This window comes from Pholcus phalangioides, unplaced genomic scaffold (assembly GCF_987345545.1).
Source record: "Pholcus phalangioides strain wild (caught in Gottingen) unplaced genomic scaffold, Ppha-v1.0 ptg000019l_1, whole genome shotgun sequence".
In the NCBI taxonomy this organism is placed as follows: domain Eukaryota; kingdom Metazoa; phylum Arthropoda; class Arachnida; order Araneae; family Pholcidae; genus Pholcus; species Pholcus phalangioides.
Genome location: NW_028301612.1, coordinates 1,198,451 through 1,223,117, shown reverse-complemented (window position 1 = coordinate 1,223,117; position 24,667 = coordinate 1,198,451). Strand labels below are relative to the sequence as shown.

At 36.6% G+C, this 24,667-nt stretch overlaps 1 protein-coding gene across 1 annotated transcript in view; it reads right to left on the bottom strand.

Moving 5' to 3' along the window:
* Positions 1 to 24,667, bottom strand: part of LOC149071085 (unconventional myosin-Id-like) — a 52,614-nt gene that overhangs the window by 11,377 nt on the left and 16,570 nt on the right. The window contains exons 2-13 of the mRNA XM_089248224.1: positions 17,334 to 17,542; positions 16,214 to 16,307; positions 14,888 to 15,053; positions 13,518 to 13,667; positions 12,868 to 12,987; positions 12,429 to 12,632; positions 12,120 to 12,265; positions 11,788 to 12,013; positions 10,609 to 10,668; positions 9,459 to 9,604; positions 9,264 to 9,318; positions 8,958 to 9,035 (exon numbers count right to left, since the gene is read on the bottom strand). Coding sequence (XP_089104350.1) covers positions 8,958 to 9,035; positions 9,264 to 9,318; positions 9,459 to 9,604; positions 10,609 to 10,668; positions 11,788 to 12,013; positions 12,120 to 12,265; positions 12,429 to 12,632; positions 12,868 to 12,987; positions 13,518 to 13,667; positions 14,888 to 15,053; positions 16,214 to 16,307; positions 17,334 to 17,542 — 1,654 coding nt within the window. The remainder of the gene's footprint in view (positions 1 to 8,957; positions 9,036 to 9,263; positions 9,319 to 9,458; positions 9,605 to 10,608; positions 10,669 to 11,787; positions 12,014 to 12,119; positions 12,266 to 12,428; positions 12,633 to 12,867; positions 12,988 to 13,517; positions 13,668 to 14,887; positions 15,054 to 16,213; positions 16,308 to 17,333; positions 17,543 to 24,667) is intronic.

The window sequence follows — 24,667 nt, the reverse complement described above, 5'->3', positions numbered from 1 at the left end:
CTTTGTATATACAAAGTTGCTCATGCAAAAGTTCTATGTAGCTTTTAGAATTCATCCTCGAGGGTAGAAAAACTACATCAGTCTTTCCTTGGGCAGAAAATGCTCCCCATCACTGAACCACCACCCATTTGACGGCTCATTAATTGCGGCATTGCAGACTGCAAACATGGAAAAATACAAATATGAATGGAAAAACACATTTGGACCTACTACACCGCACACCAACTCCGGTCATATATCGCCATACGACAATTTCCAACCAGTGGAGTTGGATGGGAAATGAAGGCTCCATCCATCGGTGGTCGCTCTAGGCTCGGTAGGTAAAGAACTTGCTTCTAATGTTCTATGCCCGGATTCGAACCCATGGACCTTGACGGTAACCTTCATAGTGGAAGATGAGCATCTTTACCACTGCGCCACTCGGGCACAACACACACATTTGGACCATCAAGACTTTTTTTTTTCATTAGAGAACAGAGCAGAATACCACTGATGAGTCCAAGGCATGGTACATTTTGCGAGAGTCAAATGATCCTGTTTGTGTTTCAAAGTTAATGGAGGTTTTTTCTTGATTTTCATGAATTTGATGTCACTTGTAGAGCTTAAAACTCACTAAATTGTTTGCTGTGACCACTGAAGTTGTAAGGCATATTTTATATTTCTGGATGGCATTTTGCTTTTTAATGATAGAGCACAAACATTGCGCTTTGATGGGGCAGATAAGCATGGGGTGTGCCCAGATTGTTTTTCTACAAAACCATATATTCCATGATTTAAAAAATTTGTGACAGCACATTGAGAACGTACAATTTTACTTGCCATATATGTTTTAGAAACACTAGTGCCACACAATAGCAAAATTTAATGAATTTCACTTTTTGCAGCACTGCACCCTGTGGCATTTTTTCTACTGATGAGGTACTTGTAAAGAGGGAAATATTTTTATTAGTTTGTTATCCGGTGCTGTAAGAAAAAAATGATTTGCATAAAGTAACGCAGTGCTACACTACTGTAAAATGGTGGAAATGTCATATATTTCTGTCATACTAATTCCTTACTGGAATTCACAAAAATAGTAAAATATCAAAAACTATTTCTCAGATGTCCTTTTAATTTCACTCACAATTGTATACAACATGAAAGATATACATAATTGAGTTTCATTATTGTGGAAATATTCTTTCCGGTTTTTTTTTTTTTTTGCGAATATTTGTAGGGTATTATAATTATGTCGCACACTGTACAAAGAAGTTATTTCCATTTATGAGAACTGAATAAAGCAAATATGACAAAGCAGTATCATGAATTGTCTAGCCACCATAGTCTAACCTCCAGAGATGTCCCGGTTTTTCACCAATAAATGCAGTCCCGGGAAAGTAGTTTCCGAACTGCTGTTTGCCCCGATTTAATCTCAACATAATCAAAGATTTAATAAAATAATCTTATGAATTTATCTGTTTTACTTCAAAGTTTCAAACTACCGACATTTTTTCTAGTTTCAAATTGAAAGGCTGTGTCATCACCTGTGCCGCAAGATTGGACAGAATGTGTGACTTGCACATCATTACTGTAAAAAGGTGCCAGCTCAGTACAAAATCAGGGCCACCCTTACCAGACACAGGAAAATAATCACAGGGTCCTTGGGCAGTCCACAAAACATTTCACAAAATTCTCAAAGCCTCTACATAATTAAAGAGCTGTATTGTTTCAGGTGAGAAGAATGCTTTTAAATTTTTATTTACGAGAAAAAAAATGTAACTAATATTGGGGGAGGGGGCAGATGCAAGTTTATGCCTAAGGTTTTTGGCATACATAAAATCTGACGTGTATACAAGAGGGCAGTTCAATGATAATTTTGTAAAAAATTAGTTGCTAAGGACCCTTTTGATTTTCTTGATATCTTCAGAGCAGTGACGTGAGAATGAAAGACCTTTGTTAAATATTATTCCAAACCATTTGCATGTGTCCAAAAGATAAATTGTTGTTTAAACATTGATAAATGAATTCAAATTATATTCTTTTTAACATACCAATATTTTGGACACAGTAGCCCAGGTCGATAAGATACTTGCCTAAAGTACTAAAGGATGTTTAGAGGTGTCGCGAGTTCAATACTCGATTAGTCCTCGTCAGAAAACTTTATTGATACCAGTGCCACCTTAAGACACGGCCCGGGGGCCTCAAGCAAAGAGGGGCCACACAAAAATGAGGTCTGGATGAAATTTTTGAAAATTTGTTTGGTAGGGTCTCACAAAAATCAATTGACAAAAAATTACAGCTATGAAAATACGGTAATGGGTATTTTAATATATAAAATTTACACTGTATGCAGCATAAGACTAAAAAATTCATAGTTTTATGATACATATTGTTCCTGCAGCACTTCGGTTTAAAACCAATAAACATTTTATTTCAAAAGTTATAACAGATAGTCTTGTTATCATTTAATAGGTGCCAGCAGGGCTTCCAGCTTAGTGTTTCTTGCACGTATAATATAAATGACACACAGTAAAGCCTCGATAAGTCGTCACCTCATGTTATTGAAAAATTACTGCTTAAAGCGGAGTGACAACTTAAGCAAAGTGCCCTCAGTTTCGATGGGCAATATTGTGAAAATCATAAATTTGAAGTAATATAACATTTATTGAAATATGAATTAAATAAAAATATTAAGAAAATTTATAGAGCCTTTTTTGAGCTCTCATTACTTAACTTATTATGGTAAAATATACTGGTACACTTTGATTTACTAGTAATTTTTAATATAGACTAATCCGAACAATTGTTACAATAGTTAACTTGTCTTAACAACAGAAACTAATTGCACATTAATTTTAAATATACATGAAATTTAATTTCAGTGTTTTAATTCTTTATCAGTAGTTCATGAAACTACAAGGTAATCTTTCACATACCAACTGCAAGGTAATCCACTTTGAGAGACTCATGCAGGGCCCGGGGTAGTGAAAAGCACACATTAGAAGGCCTCAACTTTGAAAAAAATGTCTGGTTTTTCAACAAAGATAATTTGTTTAAATTGGAAGCCCTATAAATGTAATAATAATATAAGCCCTAATTCCCCATGCAGGAATCAGGTCTAGCTCGAACATTCCCTAATGTTTGAAAAACCTCAGTCGGTTTTGACTTCCCCAGCGTAACTTTCGTTACTTGAACTGTTGTGTTTCGGTACATAAGGCTTTTATGGTGACTTAAGCATATGGCAATGCTGTTATTTTTTTAAAGGAAAAGCCATAGAAATTATCTGTTTCTCTCTCAAACTTTTTCATGGTGACGAGTTAACCGGAATTAGTGATGAGTAAACGAAAGTTTAATAGCATTGCTGTCTACGAAAGCTGGACAGGCCTGAAGAAAAACGATGACTTAACTGGAGTGACAACTTAATGTTTTACTGTATTTATGCAGGTTACAAAAATTTTACATTTTTATATATATTTTTTCTTTTTTTGCCAGTTAGCTAATTACTTCTTGTATTTATGCCAGTTAGCTAATTACTTCTTGTATTTATGCCAATTACCAATTTGAAAAAAAAATTTCACTTAATTTCAGTGGTCTGCTATGAGAAAAAAAGTTGAACAACACTGATGTGGACAGCCCCCCCCCCCCCCCATTTCATCATGTACACCCTTCAGTCACGTTTGACTCGTTTTGGTGTCGAAGTGTATAAGTGTGATAATATTTTTGTGTTACAGTGTAAGGTTGCAATTTCACACTAATGTGCACCAAATGCTTTTGAAAATGTCCAGGTTTTGTGCCAGTTTTTATTAATGTATTCCGGGATTTATCCCATTTTTTCAGGTACTGCATCTGTCCACCCTAGGTAAGGCCAATCACTGCAATGACAACTTTCAAGAGGGAAAAAAAATTGCAAACTTCAATTTCAGCAGAAAAAAAAAATTGTGGGTTCTGTTTCATCGTCAAAGCATTCATCTTCACAATTAATGCTGTTGCATATTGCAAACCCTTGCAATGCAGGATTTAATGCTGTTGCATATTGCAAACCCTTGCAATGCAGGATTTAATGCTGTTGCATATTGCAAACCCTTGCAATGCAGGATTTAATGCTGTTGCATATTGCAACCCTTGGCTATTCAAAACGAAGAGAAGAGAATGTTGACGAGCTGTTTCCCACCTGCATCATAACATTCAGGCTAACACAAAAATTGCCATCAATGCTCTTTTTCAAAGATTGGACTGAAATGTTTTCAATGATCTGCCATACAGTCCGGACCATGTGCTCAGGGAGACTTCCACTTGTTTCTTTACCCGAAGAAACATATTGATGGACAACATTTTTATTTGGATGTTGAAATCAGAAATGAAATTGAAACAAGCTTTTGGCTGCAGCCTGTAATATTCAATAGCTTTGAGATATAGAAGCTAGTTATTACCCAGACTTAACACGTGTTTGGACACTGGTGGGAATTATACAGAAGAAAAATGCATGAACTGGTAAATGATTTATAATGGGCTTTTTTGTCAACTAAAAAATTTTTGTTTAAAAGAAATGAATATGCAATGAAATACAGTGCACACCACTTAATATGTTCACATCAGAACTCTGAATTTCCAATATCAATAACCAATTAATAACTACATAAGAAAAAATTGTGGTTGTAAGTGCAATGACCATATGTTCTGTTTGGTGAAGCGGGGTGTATGAAAATGGGACAAGTCTATTTTTCTTTCCTACATAAAATTGGTTTCCAAATGCATATCCATGCTTTTTTTTCCTCATTGTTCTAAAAAACAGGATATTTTTTTCCTTCTTCAAGCTGCCATTTTTTTTTTCAAATCTCACCACTGCATTCTCTTGTATATAGGCCCCAGCCTAGCGATATTGAATAAATAATGAATAAAATCCTTTTTTTTACTCAGAAATTGTGAGGAGTTAGAATGAAACTGCTTAATGTGTATTACAAATTATGATTTTTTTTTTTTGTAATGTACGATACGTTTCATAGATCCCTTGTAAAAGTATTCTGGCCAAGGAACTGTGAATGTGACCAATTAAAGAAACTGGCCAAGAGCTGAAGAAAGTGACGTTTTTTACTTTACACAGGAACCTTACGTATACCTTCACTACAGGAAAGCTATTTCAAAAGCAGTGCTACATGTACATGGATCATTGTCACAGAGCTATTATGGCCTGATTAGGACATTATGAACTGAGTATGGGATTTTTTGTCAACAAGGGATCCTTTTGATCTAGATAGTTCATGCAGGTTAATAATGATGACTTACAGCCGTATTCACTGACAGAGTTTAAACTACAACCACAGGTGAAAGGATTGGAGATGGACGTGGATTGGTTAAATTCAGGATTTTTTCCAATCTATGTCGATCTCTAATCCTTTAACCCGCAATTGTAGTTTAAACTCTGTCTGTGAATACAGCCGTTGTAGGGAGAAAATAAGTCTGGTCCAACCTTAACTTCAAAATATGCAAAAAAGAGGAAACTTTTGACGAAAAAAATTGATAACGATACACCCAAGTCCTGATTGAACTATAAATTAATTTTTTTCTCCAAAAGTTATGATTTTGGTTCATTCAATACTCTGTGAAAGTGATAACAATACCCGAATGATAATGTTATCTATGATTCTACACACCGTTGATTTTCAGACATGGTTCTTAGAATAGATCAGAAATCCAAATTAATCATCAGACTTATTTCTCTCACTAATTTTATTCTTCAAAGTCTGCTTTGCCAAAAAATGTGAGATCAAGGTATTCTTTGTTTGCATGATGCTAAAACCCATCTTATTATTCCTACAGGTCTTTTTTGTGTTACACGATTATGACTCCTCATATTTTCTCTACTGTTCCCGTATTGGAAAAAATGCCGCCGAATTGTCTACTGCTGGTTTTCTTTCTCCCTATTCCCAATGCAAGCTGTATACTTCATATCGTTCACAGGTTGGCGTGCCTCACCACACTCAAAGTGGACCACCTGGAACTCCCAAACACGGGCGTTTCCTGGATTCTATATAACTGACATTCTTCACACTATCTCAGGATGTGAGATAGACCTATTCTATGTTCGCACGATGCTAAAACCTGTCTTATTGTTCCTACAGGTTAGTCTAATTTTCATACATGTTACATATCGTATTTTAATTGTTTTTCTTTACAAGTTTTTTAAGGTTATTTCTCCCAAGTCGATCTCACATCCTTTATTTGATTATTTCATGTACCTCCCATAGTTCTTGTACCTATCACATGTTTATTAATGTCTTAGACCACCTTAGCCATTTTGTTTAGGGTTTTTTATCCTGATAAGCAGTTTTTCTTTCCCCCCCCCCCCCCTATCCACCTATTTCTATTTGCTGTCCAGTGATATTGAGTCTAACTCCGGTCCCAAGCTTCCCAAATTCAAACATGTTCTAGTTCCCTTTCCAACCCTTCCAAAGCACCAGACAAACTTTTTTCCCCCCATCCTTTACAATATCCAGGATACGTAACTTGCCATACTAAACCAACTCACGCTCCTATCCCAAAAGTAAGATTCTTTCAGTATTTAACTCAACACTATACTATCCCAGCGACGAAGTGCGTTAGAAGATAAATTTGTGCCTATTGAGGATCTCCAACACCATGTCTCCGACCTGACTGCTCTTTGCTCGCCTCCAAAGTTAGACCTAGAGGACCGCTCCCGTCAGTCAAACCTAATTTTTCGTGGCATCCCTGAGGAAGCCTCTAGCATTGAATCTACCTCAACTCTCTTGAGTCTAAAATAATTAAACGCTGCTCCAATCTTCTGGAACTTGAAAATTTTCCACCTTCAATATCAACTGCCATTGACGTACGCAAGGGGGGGGGGGTTTGGGGTTCTAACCCCCTCAAGCCGAGATTGTAGCGTTTATTTTGCAGGAAACACCACCCCCCCTCCCCGCGACAAGGAAAAAAATTGAAACCCCCTCCCTTGAGAAAATTCTGCGTACCCCTATGTCGAACGTTGTCATAGAATTGGCTCTAAAAGAATCCCCGGCCCCAGACTTTCAATAATTAAGTTTAATAAATTCAAAACTAAACCTGAAATTCTTAAAAATGCATTTAAGTTAAAAAAAACAGTAGTATTTCAACCTCTGAGGACTTTTCACCCGAGACACGCAGGCTACGTGGGCAAATTTAGAGGTCCTCCCAAAAATTTTGCTACTCTGGATTGAAAGTTAAACTCTTTCACAACTTTGCCTTTCATAGCTCTTTGAACACATAGTTGCCAAGGAAATCCGTACCCACCTCGACTCAATTAACTTTTTCTTCCCAAACCAACATGATTTACATCATCGCTATCCGTATCTATCCGTCAAACCGAAAGATACCCAGGCCACATCGCCATATGGCAATATCGGCTCATTGTCCACACGGACTGGATACCTCTGGCAATTTATTCATAAAAAAGCATACATTACAATCATAACTATAAAATCATAATCTAAGTATAAAATCAATTGCAAGATCACAAATCTACGTATACAATCGGAAATGAAGCATATAATCCTATATATTCCATATTAAATCTTAATTCGAATATAAAGTCCTAAATCACATATTGAAATCAATAATAAATCAGATAAAATTCATAATCGATTTCATCCTCAATTTAAATCGTTCGATTTCCATGACATTATACTGGTCTGGTGCTATCAGTCAGTCTTCTTTGTAGTTGATCAGTTTCTTTTTTCTTATCCGTATCTATCCAGTTAACACTTTTCATACATGACTTAACAGACACCATTGACAAAAGCCTTCAATCCAATATCATTTTCCTATATTTTTCTAAAATATTTGACAGGGTGCCCTATACTAAGCTTCTACTAAAACTTTCAAACTTTGGTCTAAATGTTCAACTGCTTACATGAGTGTAGGCCTTCCTCATTAACCACAGCCAGTTTGTTCCATTCAAGGGCCAGAACTCCCCCATTTCTTCATGTCAATTTTGGCATACCCCAGGGTTCGGCCCTCTCGCCATTACAAAACTATTTCTAATTTATATAAATGATCTACCTGACTCCATATACAGTCCCGTATCAGACTCTTCACTGATGATTATGTCATTTACAAAACAGTGTCCAATTTTTCCAACCAAGAATCTCTCCAACACAACCTTAACATTATTTCCAAATGGTGCTCAACCTTGGAATTGCCTTTCAACTCTTCAAAAACAGTTTTTTGAAAGTTATCCGTAAAATAATTCCCTACAATTTCCCTTACTCGATAAACAATTCTTTGATCTCTGAGGTTTCCCATTATAAATACCGGCATTATAATCTCTTCCGATCTCAGCTCTGCAATCTTCGCATGGATTATATTTTTAATAAATAAATCCAAAGACTTTTTCCTTTGTCATAACCTGAAAAACTTCACCCATCATGTCTGTCACCTGTGCTACCAGCCATATATCCTGCCTGCTCTCTCCTATGCCTGTGAAGCCTGGGACCCCCATACCCAAACAAACATAGACAAATTAGAATCTATCCAAAAGAGGTCCACTCCATTTTTAACTGTTGGTCTTCATCTGTCTCCATAACGGAACTCAAGTACCAACTCAATATCCAACCGCTCTCCTTTCTTAGACTTATCTCTTGTTTAACTTTTCTTTTCAAAATCCTCCATGGGTTTTTTAATGTTGACACTTCCAACATTCTAATTAAACCCTCATATTTCTGTTATTCAAATATTCCCAAAAATTACAGCCCATCTTCGCTTCTTCAGATTGCCACAAATTTAGCTTCTTCCCAAGAACTATTATTGACTGGAACAACCTACCACCAAATATTGTAGATCATACTACGATATCCAAATTTTCCGGTATCATCATTTACATCATACATAACTTTCACATACTCTTGTGTATACTTAGGCCAAAAAATATTGAATAAATAAAATAAATATATTTTTTATCATGATACTGTAACCATACATATAAAGTTTACCTTTGAAGCTAGATTTTGAACCAATGCCACCATTGAGTTTTTGAATATAGTACCAGCTGTTAATGGTCTCTTCGTAACCTTGAATTAGGAGGCAAAAAAAATTATACGATTACATTATAATATTCACTGTATATATTCTTTAAATTTTTGTATTTTAAAGATCAGAAACACTTCTTTAACACATTGTTTCTCCAAATTCATGACCAGCTACTGGAAAAACTACACAAATAATGCACTTTAAAAAATTTAGTTTCATAAATTGGTTTAAATATGATATGTAAAAATATTATGATGGTGAAAACTTACTATTGTAATATCCTGAGCACCTTCGGGCCACATCTGCTTAATCAGAGGATCAGCACTAAAATAAGGGAAAAATACAATACAACAATAAATAAAAGGCATTGTGAAAACTAAGACGCATGCAAATTACTACAGGCTTGGAATTCAATACTGTTGATACAAACGATGTTTCCAATTTGTATGGTATTTCTTATTTACCTGTTGTATAATAAACGTTTTATATCTTGGAACAAGGTGTCTTTGTTCTTTTCTAAGAACCCATTAATAGTGTAAGTCACATCACCAGCATAATGCTTTATTCGAAAATCTTCTCCATGCCTCAATGTTTTGTCAGTTGGAACAAGCTTTTCAAAGAAAAAAATTCAGGGTCATTATCAATATGTCACCACATAGAAAACATCAAATTCAAAGTTGTTGTTTTAAATATACCAATATATTTTTTTAATAAAATATCAACTAATTTTATTTATTCCCTCCATCAAGAAGTAAATTATTTTTCACTGCTAAGTACATAAGTATTTTATTGATACAGGTGCCAATCAAGGATGTTAATGTACATTACGAGAAGGAAAACAAAACAGAAATAAATGCATACAAAAAAAATTAATATCAATTAGTGCAAAACAAATGGATCATTAAGGTGGGGAGAGAATGTTACAGGGGTGGTGGAAAAAAACATGCAGTGGAAAAAGAATTAAGTAACAAAATGGTCCAATATATATGATCAAAGGAAGAATTATTTAGTTTCAAACTAAAAAATATATTACATCAAAATAAAAAAATAACATCAGAAAAACATGTAATGACCAGCTCTGGCCCGGGACAACATGAGAAAAACATTAATTGTGAGCTTCAATGAATGTCATTATTTTCATACTGTTTTCGATGAAATAGAAGATGTCATGTTACAACAGAGTTTGCAAGAGGGGCTTAAAAGAAGACTCCAAAAGTTTTCACATTTGTAGAGGTTAAAGTTATATTTAGTGATGAGAGACTTTGGGTAACAAAGAAATTACATTCAAATAATGTACGGAAAATATAATTGTGGCTTCGCATGGAATTGTTGAATGAACAAGGGTCTTCAAGTGAGAATTACACTTAAGACTTTTGGGTGGATGGGTCCATGGACACTAGCACTGTTACCAGAGATCTATTGTAAGAAAATTACAAGTTAGATAAAAAAATGCACTTAAAGGCAGACTGAACAAATAAATGTGTCTTAAATTAAGTACAAAAATAAGTTGTTTTGGCTCTATTTTTATCTTGGTATAGTTCAGCCAAAAAAATAATCTCTTTCAGTATTATTTACAAATAGCTGAAAATTTAAGAGAAATAACATATTCTTTACCTTGCGGCTACTGAAATGTTTGTGGTTTGCAAGTTTTTGATTCATTGCATCTAGTAACATCTGCAAAGAAAAACAATATGCAATTACCAATGATGTAATTATAGCATTATCCATGGATTATACGCGAAAAAATATCAACATTTCTTGGTGCAAAAAAATTACATACTATCACATAATTATTATTGGCAGTATATTATCTTTTTAGTTTCTGGGAGGTTGAAATAGAAATTTATCAAAAATAATTATTTAGAAGGTCCATAGATGGATGAATAGAAGATATCAATAGAAAAATCAACATTTTTTTTCTGCAACAACTTTTTCCCATCCCTGAAACATGATTTCGGTGAATCAAATTTGCAAATGCAGATCATGCTATGACATTTTTTCTCAAAGTAACAAAATTTACCACTGCAGATTGTATGTAGGAAATTACAGTACCCAAAATCCAACTAAAGAGTTATTACAAATAAACAGTGTCTGGTTGTATTTACAGGAGAATTCCCTATAATAGTCACTCAACTCCAACAAAAAAAATTAATAGAAAAATAATATATAACCAAAAATTTGTGAACAATACATTTTTTATATATATACTGCCAAGGTATGGCAGTATATATATTAAAAAAAAAAAAAAAAAGGCCTACTGGATACCTGTGGCCAGCCAGCCATTTTGTCCAGCCTTGTAACTCATCAATATAGCTGAAGGTAATTAATATAGCTATGTCACAGGTTAATTGAAAAATCTAGCTTATTGCATCAAGCCTGGATGAAACTTGGCTGTTTCAGCAAACAATTACAAATTTTATATAGTTAACTTAAAAGGTATATCAGCCCATTACAACAACCCTAAAAAGTTCCAGGCTGACTAGAAAATGCTACGTGATTTTTCCAATAAGCAAATTGCATTGCAAATACCAGGCTCTTTGCAATAAGCAAGAGTTTTCAACTAGCAGGCGACAGCTATGCAGTATATGGCAAGTACAGCTCAGCGGTTTCCAACCTTTTCAACTCACTGAACCATTTTGGAATCAATTTCTATTGCAGAGCCACTTAGGCCTGCCTTATGTCTTATAAATGAATGTTCAGGAATAGCATTATGAGAGGAATAGATGGTAAGGGAATGTTAATTCAAACTAAAGAACAGAATAACTGGATATTCAGGTCTTTGATAGTATTTACCTCATCAGTAACTTTTCCAACATTCAAACAAGCCTCGTCTGCTATTGCAAATATTCCTTTGTGCGGCTCATCCACCAAACTACATATCACAGCGTTATTGAAGTATTCAACATTCTGCCAGGTGATGCCTTCTCTCCTGTATTCCTCTTGTTCCTGCTTAAGTACCAACTCTATGAACAGCTGCTGGAGTTTCTCGTTGCAGTAATTTATACAGAACTGTTCAAAGCTGAAATACACAGGTAATATTGATTGAAATAATTAAGATTTTCTTCTTCCTCAAATTTAACAAAATTTATAGAGGAATGCAATAAGATCCATCAAGATGAAATCACCTGTTGTGATCAAATATCTCGAACCCATATATATCCAATACGCCAATCACAATATTACTCTTCTTCAAGCATTCATTATTGGTGTTCACTTGAATAGCATCATTTATTCGACTCACTATCCATGTAAACATTCTTTCATAGATAGCCTGAATATAATAAAAATGTGAAATATCAGATACATGAGGACGAAATGAAATAAAAAAATTAAACATGCACCTTCAGCTCTAGAATGCTAATGATCAGGTGAAAATTTTGGATAGCTTCACAAACTCCAAAACAAAACTATTTTTGAAAAAAAATATCACTTACTTTCGCAAAGGCATCCCTTCCATAAGCAGCTTGATCAACAGTGTGTAACTTTTCCATAACTTCACCCCTGGCAGCTATAACTCTCTGGCACAATGTTTTTTCCATGGCATCGGCAGGAACTCCAAGGCACTGAGATAAAGACTTGAGGGAATCGGTAGAACTCACAGAAGTTTTGTCAGAATTAGCTTCAAATTCTATATTTCCCTATAACAAAAATGCATATGAGTAACAAATCATACAGCCCAAGAGAAAAAAGCATCCAGAGAACCTTTTATACAGAACGGTATAAGGTTATACTACCATAATTACAGATAATGATTAGATATGTAATGGGAAAACATTTTAGATCCCATAAAATTTTCCTATACTACACTCATTGTAATCTCATTGTATGAAACGACACTGACATTTTGATAAATTAAAATTTCTTATACATTACCAGATGTAAAATGGCTGCTAATATCCTCCAAAGGCTTTCACAGTGCTGTTGATGGAATCCCAATACTCTCATTGCAGCACAAACAGCTTTATAGTCTGTTTTGTCATTGATCGAATCTGCCTGAAATACACATTTTTCTTAGCACTGAAGTAAACACAATTTAATTGTAAGAAATAATTTTATCAATAATTTTTTACATTCAAATAAAAAAATCATTAAATAACATGTTTGCTTAGAAAAACTTGAAAACGTGAAATTAACCGTGCTTAGTGTATATGTTAAGGCAGTGGTCTTCAACACATGGCCAGCTAGCCACATGTAGCCTGCCAAGCTCTTTGGTAACATATGTGGTACAGCTTAATGGCCCACAGGCCTCATTAAAATGTCAAATATGATCTGTGGTGTGACAATGGTTGAAAGCACCTGCGTTAAGATGAAACCTAGATGGCAAAACCTGGGATTTACCAAAGTGAACAAGTAAATAAATGCTTGTAGAAGGTCCCGTTACCCAGCTTTAACTGAACTATTTATCTGCTAATAGTCAGCTGATGATTACTAATTTGTTTTCATTATCAAATTTGAATCTTTCTGAATCATTTTTACTTTTAAACTTGAACTATGGAATGACATTTAACAAATGCAGCACTTACTCTGGGATTTCCACCTTGCTTCAGATAGAAATATGCCAGTGGGTCTTTCACAAGCCCATACCTTTCAAGGATAGCATCCGGAGTTCCATAGAGTAGCTGATAGAAAGAGTGGAAGTTTCTCTCCCCGAGCTGTTGAACTACAACCCTGGACTGGAGAAAGAATGGAAAGGTTGTGATATCAGTTTCATTTATACTTTATATTTTATTCGAATGAATTCATATTCATCGAACACATTTTTCATGCATCTTTCAGCTTGATTATACTTGGATTTTTTATTGTATCAAAAATTTGACAGCACACAATTTTCATGAGTAATAATTGTAAACATTCTAGTAAAAGGTAAATATTTATGTATGAAATACTCAGAAACACTTTATGAAGACATTTTCATTAAATCATCATTGTTGCATGATGGGCATTTTATGCACAAAAATCCCAATTCAACTACTTATACAAAACCACAAATGCACCTCGTAAACAGAGGCTAATTTAATGGTGGGTACACCAGCTGAAGGGCCTTGAAAAACCCCCAACTTCACACTTTTTTATAATTTAAGGGGTCTAATAATTTTCTTCTATGCCCGGAGTGTCAATGGATCTTAATCTGCCTCTGCTTGTAAACATTCCTCACAGAAACTTCAGTGAATTGGTGCATGCTGGAATGTGTTATGCATGTTGTGTAATTAGCATAAATTTTACTGAGAAATTGAATTTTCTGGATGTTATGCCGAAAAGAAAAGTGATCATCTTTCTTTCCAAATATCAGTTTCGGCATAACATCCAGAAAATTCAATTTTTCAGTATATTTCAGGCTGAAAAAATACCATCTCCTCATAGCATAAATTTTGTTTCTGAGGAATGCCTGTTTTGTTATATGTTTTAAAAAGTGCTCACATCTCTCTTTCAAATTTGAAAACAAAGAATTTGGGAAGTTATTTTGCTATTGTATTATGCATGGATTTTTTAATGTTGTAGGCTCAATTTTTCTCTGTGGAGAGACTTTTCTAATTGAGAGATTGGCTCACATTAGTCCCTTACAGTTGAAGAATCACAAAATACAAACTTCAGCCGACCACCACTATTCCAACAATGCAGGTTCAAACCAGAGTCCTCATAATGCAAGTCCATCATGATGTCCACATGACTTCACAGCAACGAACCCATTGTGGCTGCCCTCTGAATTCCTATTCCCAACTTCACCACAGAAATTTTATATATAGGTTAAGAGAAAATGGGAAAGTGATCGGGAAAACAACAAAAGATAATGCAGTATTTCAAATTTTAACCTTTGATGAAGAGAAATAGTTAAGATAGCCATTAAATTAATATTAGTTACAAGTGCTGCACTTCTAAAGTTCAAGCATCTTACCTTTTCTAACAGATAATTGCTAACATGTCCACCAAGTGGATCCCCTTTGAAGTCAAAGTTGATGTCCATGTATTTGCCAAACCGACTCGAGTTATCATTTCTGTTTGTTTTAGCATTTCCAAATGCTTCTAAAATGCAATTTGATTGAAGCAAAATGTTTTTCACCCTATAAAATGGTTTTAACACAATTTTAAATTATGAAAAATAAAACACAAATTTATACTTATAATTATCATATTGCATAAATTTAAACTTTAAGTGATAATTGAATTTTTGTTTATTTTGTTTAGAAACAAAAGCATATAATGCTGATAAAAGTGAGGTTGTGAGAGCTGATATCATAAAAACAATCAAGCCATGGCTTTTAACTCCAAAATCATCAATCTACATCAGTGATTCCCAACGTGGGTGTTAACACCCCCTGGGGGGCAATGAAATGTTCCGGGGGGGGGGGGGGGGGGTAGAAGCTACGGGTATAACATAGGATCCTATGGGTTGGATTGCGTTGGGGGGCAATGGGAGAAAAAATTTCTGAAGGAGGCAATGGGACAAAAAAGGTTTGGAAACTATGATCTACATTAACCCTCTCAGTAGCATTAATGAGATCTCTCATCCCCCTTGAAAGCCTTTTAGCACTGACAAACCCAAACCCAGGTATATTGTAAAGTTAACTTCTCAATGGAATACTTCTCCCTCCTATACCCCTATTGCTTCTAAGTAAAAAGCCTCTTCATTAAAAAGAAATATGACATTTCATGGGGAGGAGGGGGGTCAGTGATTTCTACTATGCTGCTGAAAGGGAAAAACTAAACTTTTCCAGATCAAATAATAAGCAGATTGGGTATGAAACCAGAGTTGAAAATTTCTACCATCGGTCTGGACAAAACATTTTGAATGGAAGTTCCCTCTAGATTAGACTCATTGTTTTACTTCAGAGATTCTTAACCTTTTGTGTTTTATGGACCCTTGGTGCTAATAAGATGAAGGCCAGGCGCCCCCTCCCCTGTCAATAATATGAAAGCTCCAGACTCCTTTGCAGAATAATATTAAGCTCACAATGATGGAGAACATATAACTTATTGTTTTCATCCAAACTCACGGACCCCTTGAAACATTTCCAAGAACCCTTACTTGGCCTGTGGGCCTCCGTTAAGAACCACTGCTCTACCTTATTGCTGGTTGTGAAAGCCTATGCTGTTTGAACATTTTATTTGGAAGCAAACGTGCAATATGTTTTTAATGTTGTAGTGAATAGATCACCAGTCCTTTATCAACTTGTATTAAAAACTACCATAACACATCTAATTTTAATGACAGAAGTTTTACCTCTCTATTTCTTGGAGCCCATTGACATTTGTGATTGCTGCGATGTACCTCATAATTATTTTTGAAGCTTCTGTTTTGCCTGAACCACTTTCACCTACAAAACAAATTGTCAGAAAATTAAAACTGAGTAAAACAGAGCCAATTTCAAATTAAATATAAGAAATCCAATCTGACAGAAATATTTTATTCTTTAACCCAGGAATCTTAAACGCTTGGTCCTCACAGCTTTTTCTCTGGCTCACTGGTTATTATGAAATCACAGCTACTTAACATTAAAAAACAACATAATTGATAATGCCTGCAGGCCACTAAGAGAGCTATATTGCAGTATTTAGAAGTGTGAGATTCCTTCCAGATTCACTAATGTTGCTGTGCATTTCATACATAACCAGGGCTCTCTTAGAGGGATCCCAAAGAATTTCTGGGGCCCATGGATTTTACATATTTCATTAGGGGAAAATCTGCATCCAAAAAAAGCATAGATTTTGGCAAAATTTACAGAAATGGTAAGAAAACACAATCAATGAAAGAAATTATTTCAGACTTGATGAGAGAAATAATTTTATAATGAATAAAAGCATTTCAAAACTAATGAAAGCATTTCAAAATTAATGAAAGCATTTCAAAATTAATGAAAGCATTTCAGAATTAATAAAAGAAATAATTTTAAAATAAATAATTGTCTCACTAATTTTGAGCCCCTGTTCAACTCCAAGCCTGTTGGCCCATCAAGACACCACTATTCATTACAATCAGCCCTTATGAATTTGGACCAATTTTAATTTTCTAATTACAGCAGTTAAAATTTGGTGGTCCACAGACCTCAAGTTTTATTTAGGCCCACAATATCTGAAATGTTAAAGACCCCAGCTTTAATCCTACGTTGGGCCAAACAATTGAACCCAACAGAAAGTTAAATACATATAAGAAAAACAAACTTCATTTAAAAAATTTCACCAAAGAAACTATAACTCATTCATTCACTGATATTGATCTACATTCTCAACATAAAGCAGGTTGAATGAAAATTCAAAAAAAAAAAAAAAAAAAAAAAATCAAGGTAACTTCATTTCTACAAGTTTGTTTGAAATGATTCAAATTAAATTGATCAACGGTGTACCTGAAATGACTATGCATGTATCCCTGGAATTTCTCTTCATGGTTTTGTATGCAGCGTCAGCAATCGCGAAGATGTGTGGTGGCCTCTCAAACAATTCTCTTCCTTTATAATCATTCACATGATCTGAACCATAGATGTTCATTGTCCTATAAGGATTTATTGAAACACATACCTCTCCAATATACGTATAAATATGGCCATTGTTGTACCTTTATCAGAAAAGACAAAAGAAAAAAACTTTATACGAGTGGTGATCATAACGTAAATTTGAATTCATAGATTTTTGGAGTAGAGCAGATGATAATTTCAAACCTACATGAGAGAGAGCATCATTTAATTGTCATCAATTCATCCATAGTTGTCTATGGGCATATTTTTTTCTATCAGCTGCCTCGTTTAGCAATTTGCCAGTTGCAGCTATGGATTTGTATTTAAACAATTACAATTATGAGGGAAAACTCATTTTGCATCAGTTTTTTTTTTTTTTTTTTTCAAAGCACAAGTTTTAATATCACTTAATGTAGTTGTGTTGTTGTTTCAAACCACTTGATTAAATGGCCCAGGACACGTTTTCATGCCAATGAAGTGACCTGTACTCTCCTAAAAGTTGAGCTCCCTTGTTTCAGACAGTTGCATGGCAAAGATTAGGGTGCTAATACTCGATACTTATGATTTTTGAACTCATCGATTACATTTTTCATATCATAATTCTTCATCATTATCAAACTATAAGCATGGCAAACAGGGTTGCAACTAGCTAGTGTGGAGCAGGGCAAGGGCTAGTGTCTGGGCACTGGATCCACAGGAGGGACGCCAAATTCAAATGCTTCTCTTCTACATAGAATGGGGCACCAAAATATGTACTTACCCCAGGCGACAAAGTATCTAGTTACGGCCCTGATGGCAAAAGCATTAATTTCTTTCAAGCTAATGAGAGAGAGAGAGAGAGAGAGAGAGATGTGCAGATGCATCATAATTTTTTTTTTTAACTTAAATTTAGTTATTTTTGTATATAATCTTTCCATAGAGCTTGTATGAGCTGAATGGGGCCGTACATGGACGGTCGGACCTAACTCAAGACAAGCTCAATTGTTGACCCTAGGGCGCTCACCAAGCAAGTGAGAGGACGCAATTCCAATTCCCCTATAAGGCAATTGAATTTTCTTTCTTTCCAAAATTCATCTTCGCATCAGCCAGATGTCAACCTGCGTAAAGATGGTAAATGCCTGATTTTCCTGCTATGTAAGTAAGTATCATGTTGAAAGTCTGCCTGCTATCTGCGGAGAGACTTTTTGAGTCATATACCATTTCAATTTCAATTCAATCCTATAAAAAAGTTTTGGACAAGATTTTTGGACGTGAATTCATGTCAAAATATAAGCACATAAATTGTGACTCACTTTCATGATAGTACAGTGCAACTGATTCTGTAGCAAAATGAGCACCACTCAGGTACAATTTTTTTTCAAAAGAAAAGATGGACTCGGAAAATTCACATTTTCAATCCCACTCTTTCTATGCTCTGGTTTTTCCACCAAACGGGATGTGTAATGGCTTCATTTTGCACGGTAAACATTGATGTGAGGCTTTATGCTGAAAATCAGGGTTATATAAGTGTCACCTGGACTAAAGCCCTGTCAACCCCCAGACCAGGGTCATCTTTAGGGGCGACACACGAGGCTTTGCCAACACCTTCTATAGCAGAAAGCCTCCACGCGAAGCTTGTGACGTCACTGAACTCGTCCATTTAACTTAGAGCTCTCTTTATATACTGTATATGAAGGCGTCTTAATTTAACCTAGTCATTGGATATACTGCAAGTAAAGTAAAGATTTTGCATGCGTTAGATATATCGATTATATTCAATGGCTACAGGTGAAATGGACGACTTCAGTGACGTCAAAGCTTCGCACGGAGGCTTTCTGCTGTAGGATGTGTTGCCTTTCCACCCTGGTGGCAGGTAAGTTTCAGCCGCTGCTGTGATGGTTGAGTGGTCAGTGATGGACTCTCATTGCGAGGATTCGGGTTCGAACCCCACCGTCGCCACAGTGGTGGTCGGCTGAAGTTGGTTTCCTGTGGTTCCCAACTCTGAGGCTCAAATGTGAGCCGATTTCCCCATTAAAAAGTCTCGCCGCAGAGAGCAACAGGCCTACAACGATAAATTATTCAATCATTACACTTCACTCATAGTTACCAAAAATGTTGGCAGATGGCAGCACTACAAATAACAAGCATTATACAGAAACAAACTTCACGTCAGGTTTCACTATACGTACACGCACATTCCAACATGTACCAATTCATTAGAGGTACCGCAGAGGAATATGGAATAGGTGCATGTGTGGTTTAGTAGTAGTAGGTGAGCGTGAGCCACCTGACTTTTCACAATTCATTACCCCTGATAGAGAGCAAAAAATTTAAATTCGCTTACAACAGAAAGCCCATTATAACGACAATTTTTTCTGCGATCTCCAGCTCTTGTTTTAATGGGCATCTGTATTTTTCAGGTGTTTTCGTCCAGCACCCGATTCCAAAGACGTGGGCCTATTTCACGTCAAAAAGAAAGCGAAAGTCAAATCTTCCCCCGACACTATTTAATTCGGCACAGAAAAAAATATATCGGCCATAGAAACTTATGCGCTGATGATGGACGGGTTAAAAGGAGCTGCTCAGAATTCAAGGCTACGAAAATCGTTCGACTTATCAACAGCCACCATTTTCACAGGAAACCACCGTTCAGTAGTGAAATACATCACGTGTAACAACGCATATAAACTCATGCTAAAAAAGTTTTTCTTCTCCAAAAACAAATCATATCAACGGAAACATCAACCCTCGAAATATTAGGTCAGTAGGTCTTTTTTGGAATTTCACCGGAAGGGGAAAAAAACCTGCGCGGGGGAGTATAGGAAGAAAAATGCGTGCGAAACATTTATCTGTCATAAGCAGAGTAAATACACAGCTGTTATCTGAAAAACATCGCGAGGCTGAATTCTCTCCGAACACAAATACGAACAGCTTCATCATTACGTGAAGCAAAGGGTGCTCAACCTTTAGGAGAGTGCGGGCGCCACTTCATTGGCTTAAAAACGTGTCGTGGGTCGCTAATAAGTGATCTAGAACAGCACCATAGGACGCTTAACTGTAGATGTGCCGCGAGCCGCTTGAGTGATCTGGAAGTGCACTGCAAGTCCTGAAACTATGCCGCACACCACTTTACCCTAGAATGCATGATCTTTTACTTTGAGCTGATAATTTTTTCCATAATTAATTAAACGTAATAGAAAGCCGGGAAAAATATTTAAAAAAATCTATTCCGAATTGTACTCTTTATACAAGGTCTTAAAAAGGACGTAAAATCGCATATAAAATAAATGTATTGAAGTATTACTTTCCAAAATACCTTTTCTTTGTGATTCAAACTATAGAAAGAAAAATGAGTTGCAAACTTCAACATAAAAAAAGAAATGCAAATACATAATTTCGACCCTACAGTGCATGATTTTCTTTTTTGACAGGTTGCAGAAGATTTACATTTCTTTTTTTAATTGAGGAGTTTTACTGCCATCTATCAATGGCTCTCGAATGAAAATGAGAATAATGAAAGTCTCAAACATGAAGTTGCAATGGGAAAAGGAACATATTAAATTGACTTATTGGTCGAAACGACTTCGCGGATTTGTTGACAAGTGGTTTTCAAGAAGAGGCTGAAGTACCACAATGCCACCAGTGGAGAACCGATGGGTCGCGGTTTCTCACTGGGAGGGAGTTCGAGCAATCTATTAGGCTTGTTATGGGCTCTCTGCCTGTGCGCAGCCGGACCCAAAAGAGAAGTGGTTTGCGTGATTGCAGAGCAGGCTGTCGAAGTCGAGAAACACTAAATCCCGTTCTGCAGCAGCATCATCGCAGCCATGTAGCAAGAGTAAAACGACACGACAATGTTGTCAACTATCTCGCTAGAGCTATGAAGAAAGGTGGCTTCGAAGTGGAGGTTGAACCTCGCTTTAAAACAGGTGATGCAGTATCAAAGCCTGATATTATTGCGAAAAAGGATTAGCGATGTTACGTAATCGACTGTCAGATCATAAATGATCAATTCCCTCTCGATCTGGCAGATCGTAATAAAGTGACTAAATATCAAAAGGATCAGGCACTTTTTTTTTTATGAGTCAACTGCCGAAACAGACAACTGTACTTTCTTGTATACTAAACTGGAAAGGAATAATGTCCTTGCAATCCTGTAATGGTCTGTTAGATGCCGGCTTAATTAGGAAACGGGACTTGAGTAATTTCATCACGTACTATTACGTATGGGTGAGCAATTTTTGCGATATGGACGAAGTCTACTGCTGCTTTATCCAGAAGACAAAGATGGGAATGATGACTGGAAGAAAAGTACTCTTCAAGTTATGCCTTCGGGGCTATTTAAACTCGGGCGGTGTCCTCTTCTGTTGTTGTACCCGTTTTAGGGGCAATTCCCGTGAAAAAAGATGTTGCCAATCTGCAAAAGTATGCACTGTAGGGTTAAGTGCAGTGGTATCGGGGCCGAGGTGCCCGAGCACACACAGTAATTTGTGGCGTGGGTATGAGCATTCCAGAATTGATTCAGAAATCAGAATTTCCTATATAAAACTAAAAATGCGCCCCCACAGGTTCGAAGCACTTCCAACGCCCCTGCTTAAGTCATCTGTAAATGTGCCGCGGGTCACTCAAGTGGTCTACTACACCAAACACCAACTCTGGCCATATCGCTGTACTGCAAATTACTGCCATTAATGAGATGGGTCGGAAATCAAGGCGCTGTCTATCGGTGGTCGCCTCAAGCTCGTTAGGATCTATATCTATCTACATCTTATCTATATCCTCCCTCGGGTTTGAACCTGGGACCTTTACAGAAACCTTCACGGTGGTAGACGAGCATCTTACCACCACGCCACTCGGGCGTCCACACTCAAGTGATTTGGAAATGGGTCGCCTCAGTTATATGAAACTGCACCTTGAGTGATCTGAAACTGTGCCGCAGGTAGCTTAAGCGATGTGGAACTACATCGTGGGCTGCTTAGTTGCCCTGAAACTGTGCCGCACTTCACTTGAGTGACCTATAAATGTGCCGCGTGTCGATTAGGCGATTTGTGAATAATTCGCCGCTGATCTCTCAAGTGATTTAGAAACGGGCCACTCAATTCATTTTTACAAAATTACGTTCGAGGTAGCGAGCAACATTAGATGATTCCCAGGGCCACATTTGACCCGTGGGTCATTTGTTGAGCACGTACGACATTTCTATGAAAGTAATAGTCACATTCACGCTATCACTACACAAATGTAAACGTAATTTCCCGCGTATAATCCCCGAATTATGCGTTAAAAAATTGTGAATTTCGTAAGTGCAGATTATAGACCGCTTTTCATTATTTGCAGCTGTTTTTTCCGTGAGAAGTTTAAATAAAAATAAATATTGAGCAGCTCCGATCTGTATAAGCGCGCGAGCCTCCTCCGAGCTTCACAAATCCCTATCCGCCTGCATCTTCATTCATAATCCCTTATGAAAACAAAGGCTTTGAAGAATGTATTACTAATTATGTTGTTTTGAAAATTCTCACACCTTCGTCGGAATAATTCCGTTTCTTCGACAAACCAAAGAACGCCGCCTAATAATTTCACAATGACTGCTTCAACAGAAAACCATTTTTTCTATCATTTTCGTCACACTGTGGTCATTTCGCGTGCACGGAAGCCAGTCGGAGTCTTCACCTATGGCATACAAACATGCTCAACTCATGACCCGAAGGTCAAATGCAGGTCCCAGAATCGTCTTATGTGGCCCGCGACAAACTAGCAAACGACTCGAGTGGCCCAAGAAATATCAAATCATTCCAGTGGCTTCGGGCACATTTCCATATCATTTAAGCTGCCAACGGCATATATCCAGATCATTTGAGTGACCCCAAGCACATATCCAACCCACTTGAGTGACCTGCGGCACACCCCCAGTTCACTCAAGTGATTTGTGGAACATTTGCAAATTATTTAAGTAGCTCGTGTCACATTTCCAGTCCCATAAATCTTAGAGGCTTTTGGCACATTTCTAGATCATTTAAGTGATTCGAATCGCATTTCCAGATCAATCAAATTGCCCACAGCATATTTTCCAGATCACTTAAATCACTCGCGGCATATTTCCAGAAAACTCAAGTGGCCGCACTCTCAAAAATGTTGGGCATCCTTGAGCTATGGTTTGAAGCTAAGATCGTGCAAAATTTTAGCAAAAACAGCACCCTACAAAGAATTGGACAGACCCCCCCCCCCCCTGCTAGTGTGGCTCTATATTTATCGGGAGTAGAATTTAGTGACATCAAATAGTGTTTGGTTTTTACTATTGAAAGTTGATAGTTGTAAAAATAGATGGTCGAGTAACTGGAACTCCTCTGAAAATTTCGGATGATACTTGGTTTCATGCTAGTCCCCCCCCCCCACCGCCTGGTGGCAGTCGTGTTTAATCCTCATCTTTAGAGCTGAAAAATATGGATCCGAATGGTACGATGAATGGCGAGATTGAATGTTGCTAAAAAAGAACTTGCACGAAATAATATCGCAAAAAAATGGGCTGACATAAATTGCCCTTCATTTTTTGGACACAAAGAGCATTCTTTTCGGAATCGTTGACACACTTTTACTGCAGCTGATCACACGTTAAAGGCAATCGACCCTATTTCGCCAGAAGAGAAAATAACCTTCGAATCGATATAGTGCCGCCGCCCCCCCCCCTTTTTTTTAACAATACATTGAAACAGTTTTTTTTATTCCCAAAATCTCTGAGAGCACTTAACTCGACATTCTAGAGCACTGGTCAAAATTGGAAAGCACCGGCTAATCACAACACTGACCGAAGAGAATCGATGAGCTTTTACAGCGAGTTTCATACGTACGTGAATGACCTAATAAGGCACGAATTCGTAAGATTCATTTCCCATTTTGGTGGAAAAATAAGGGGTCCACGAAATAGGGATGCAGCAGGCCGCTTGATTCATCATATAACTCCGGGTGATTTTTGTGCCGTGAAATTGTAATTTACTCAATATTTTATGATATGCAAATTATAAAGAAAAATACATTTTGGAAACTGGCCCATGAAAAATTCCTAAAGTGGGCGATCAATTGGTCCGGGGGGGAGGGGGGGGGTGTAAACTCTGGATATAACATAGATCCTATGAGTTGACTTGGAGGGAGGTGATGAGAACGAAAATGTTTTTGAAGTAGTAAGCGGTAGAACACAGAAAGTTTGGAAACTTTTGGTCTATCCTAAGAGCCTTGCTGCAGGACGTGGGGAAACA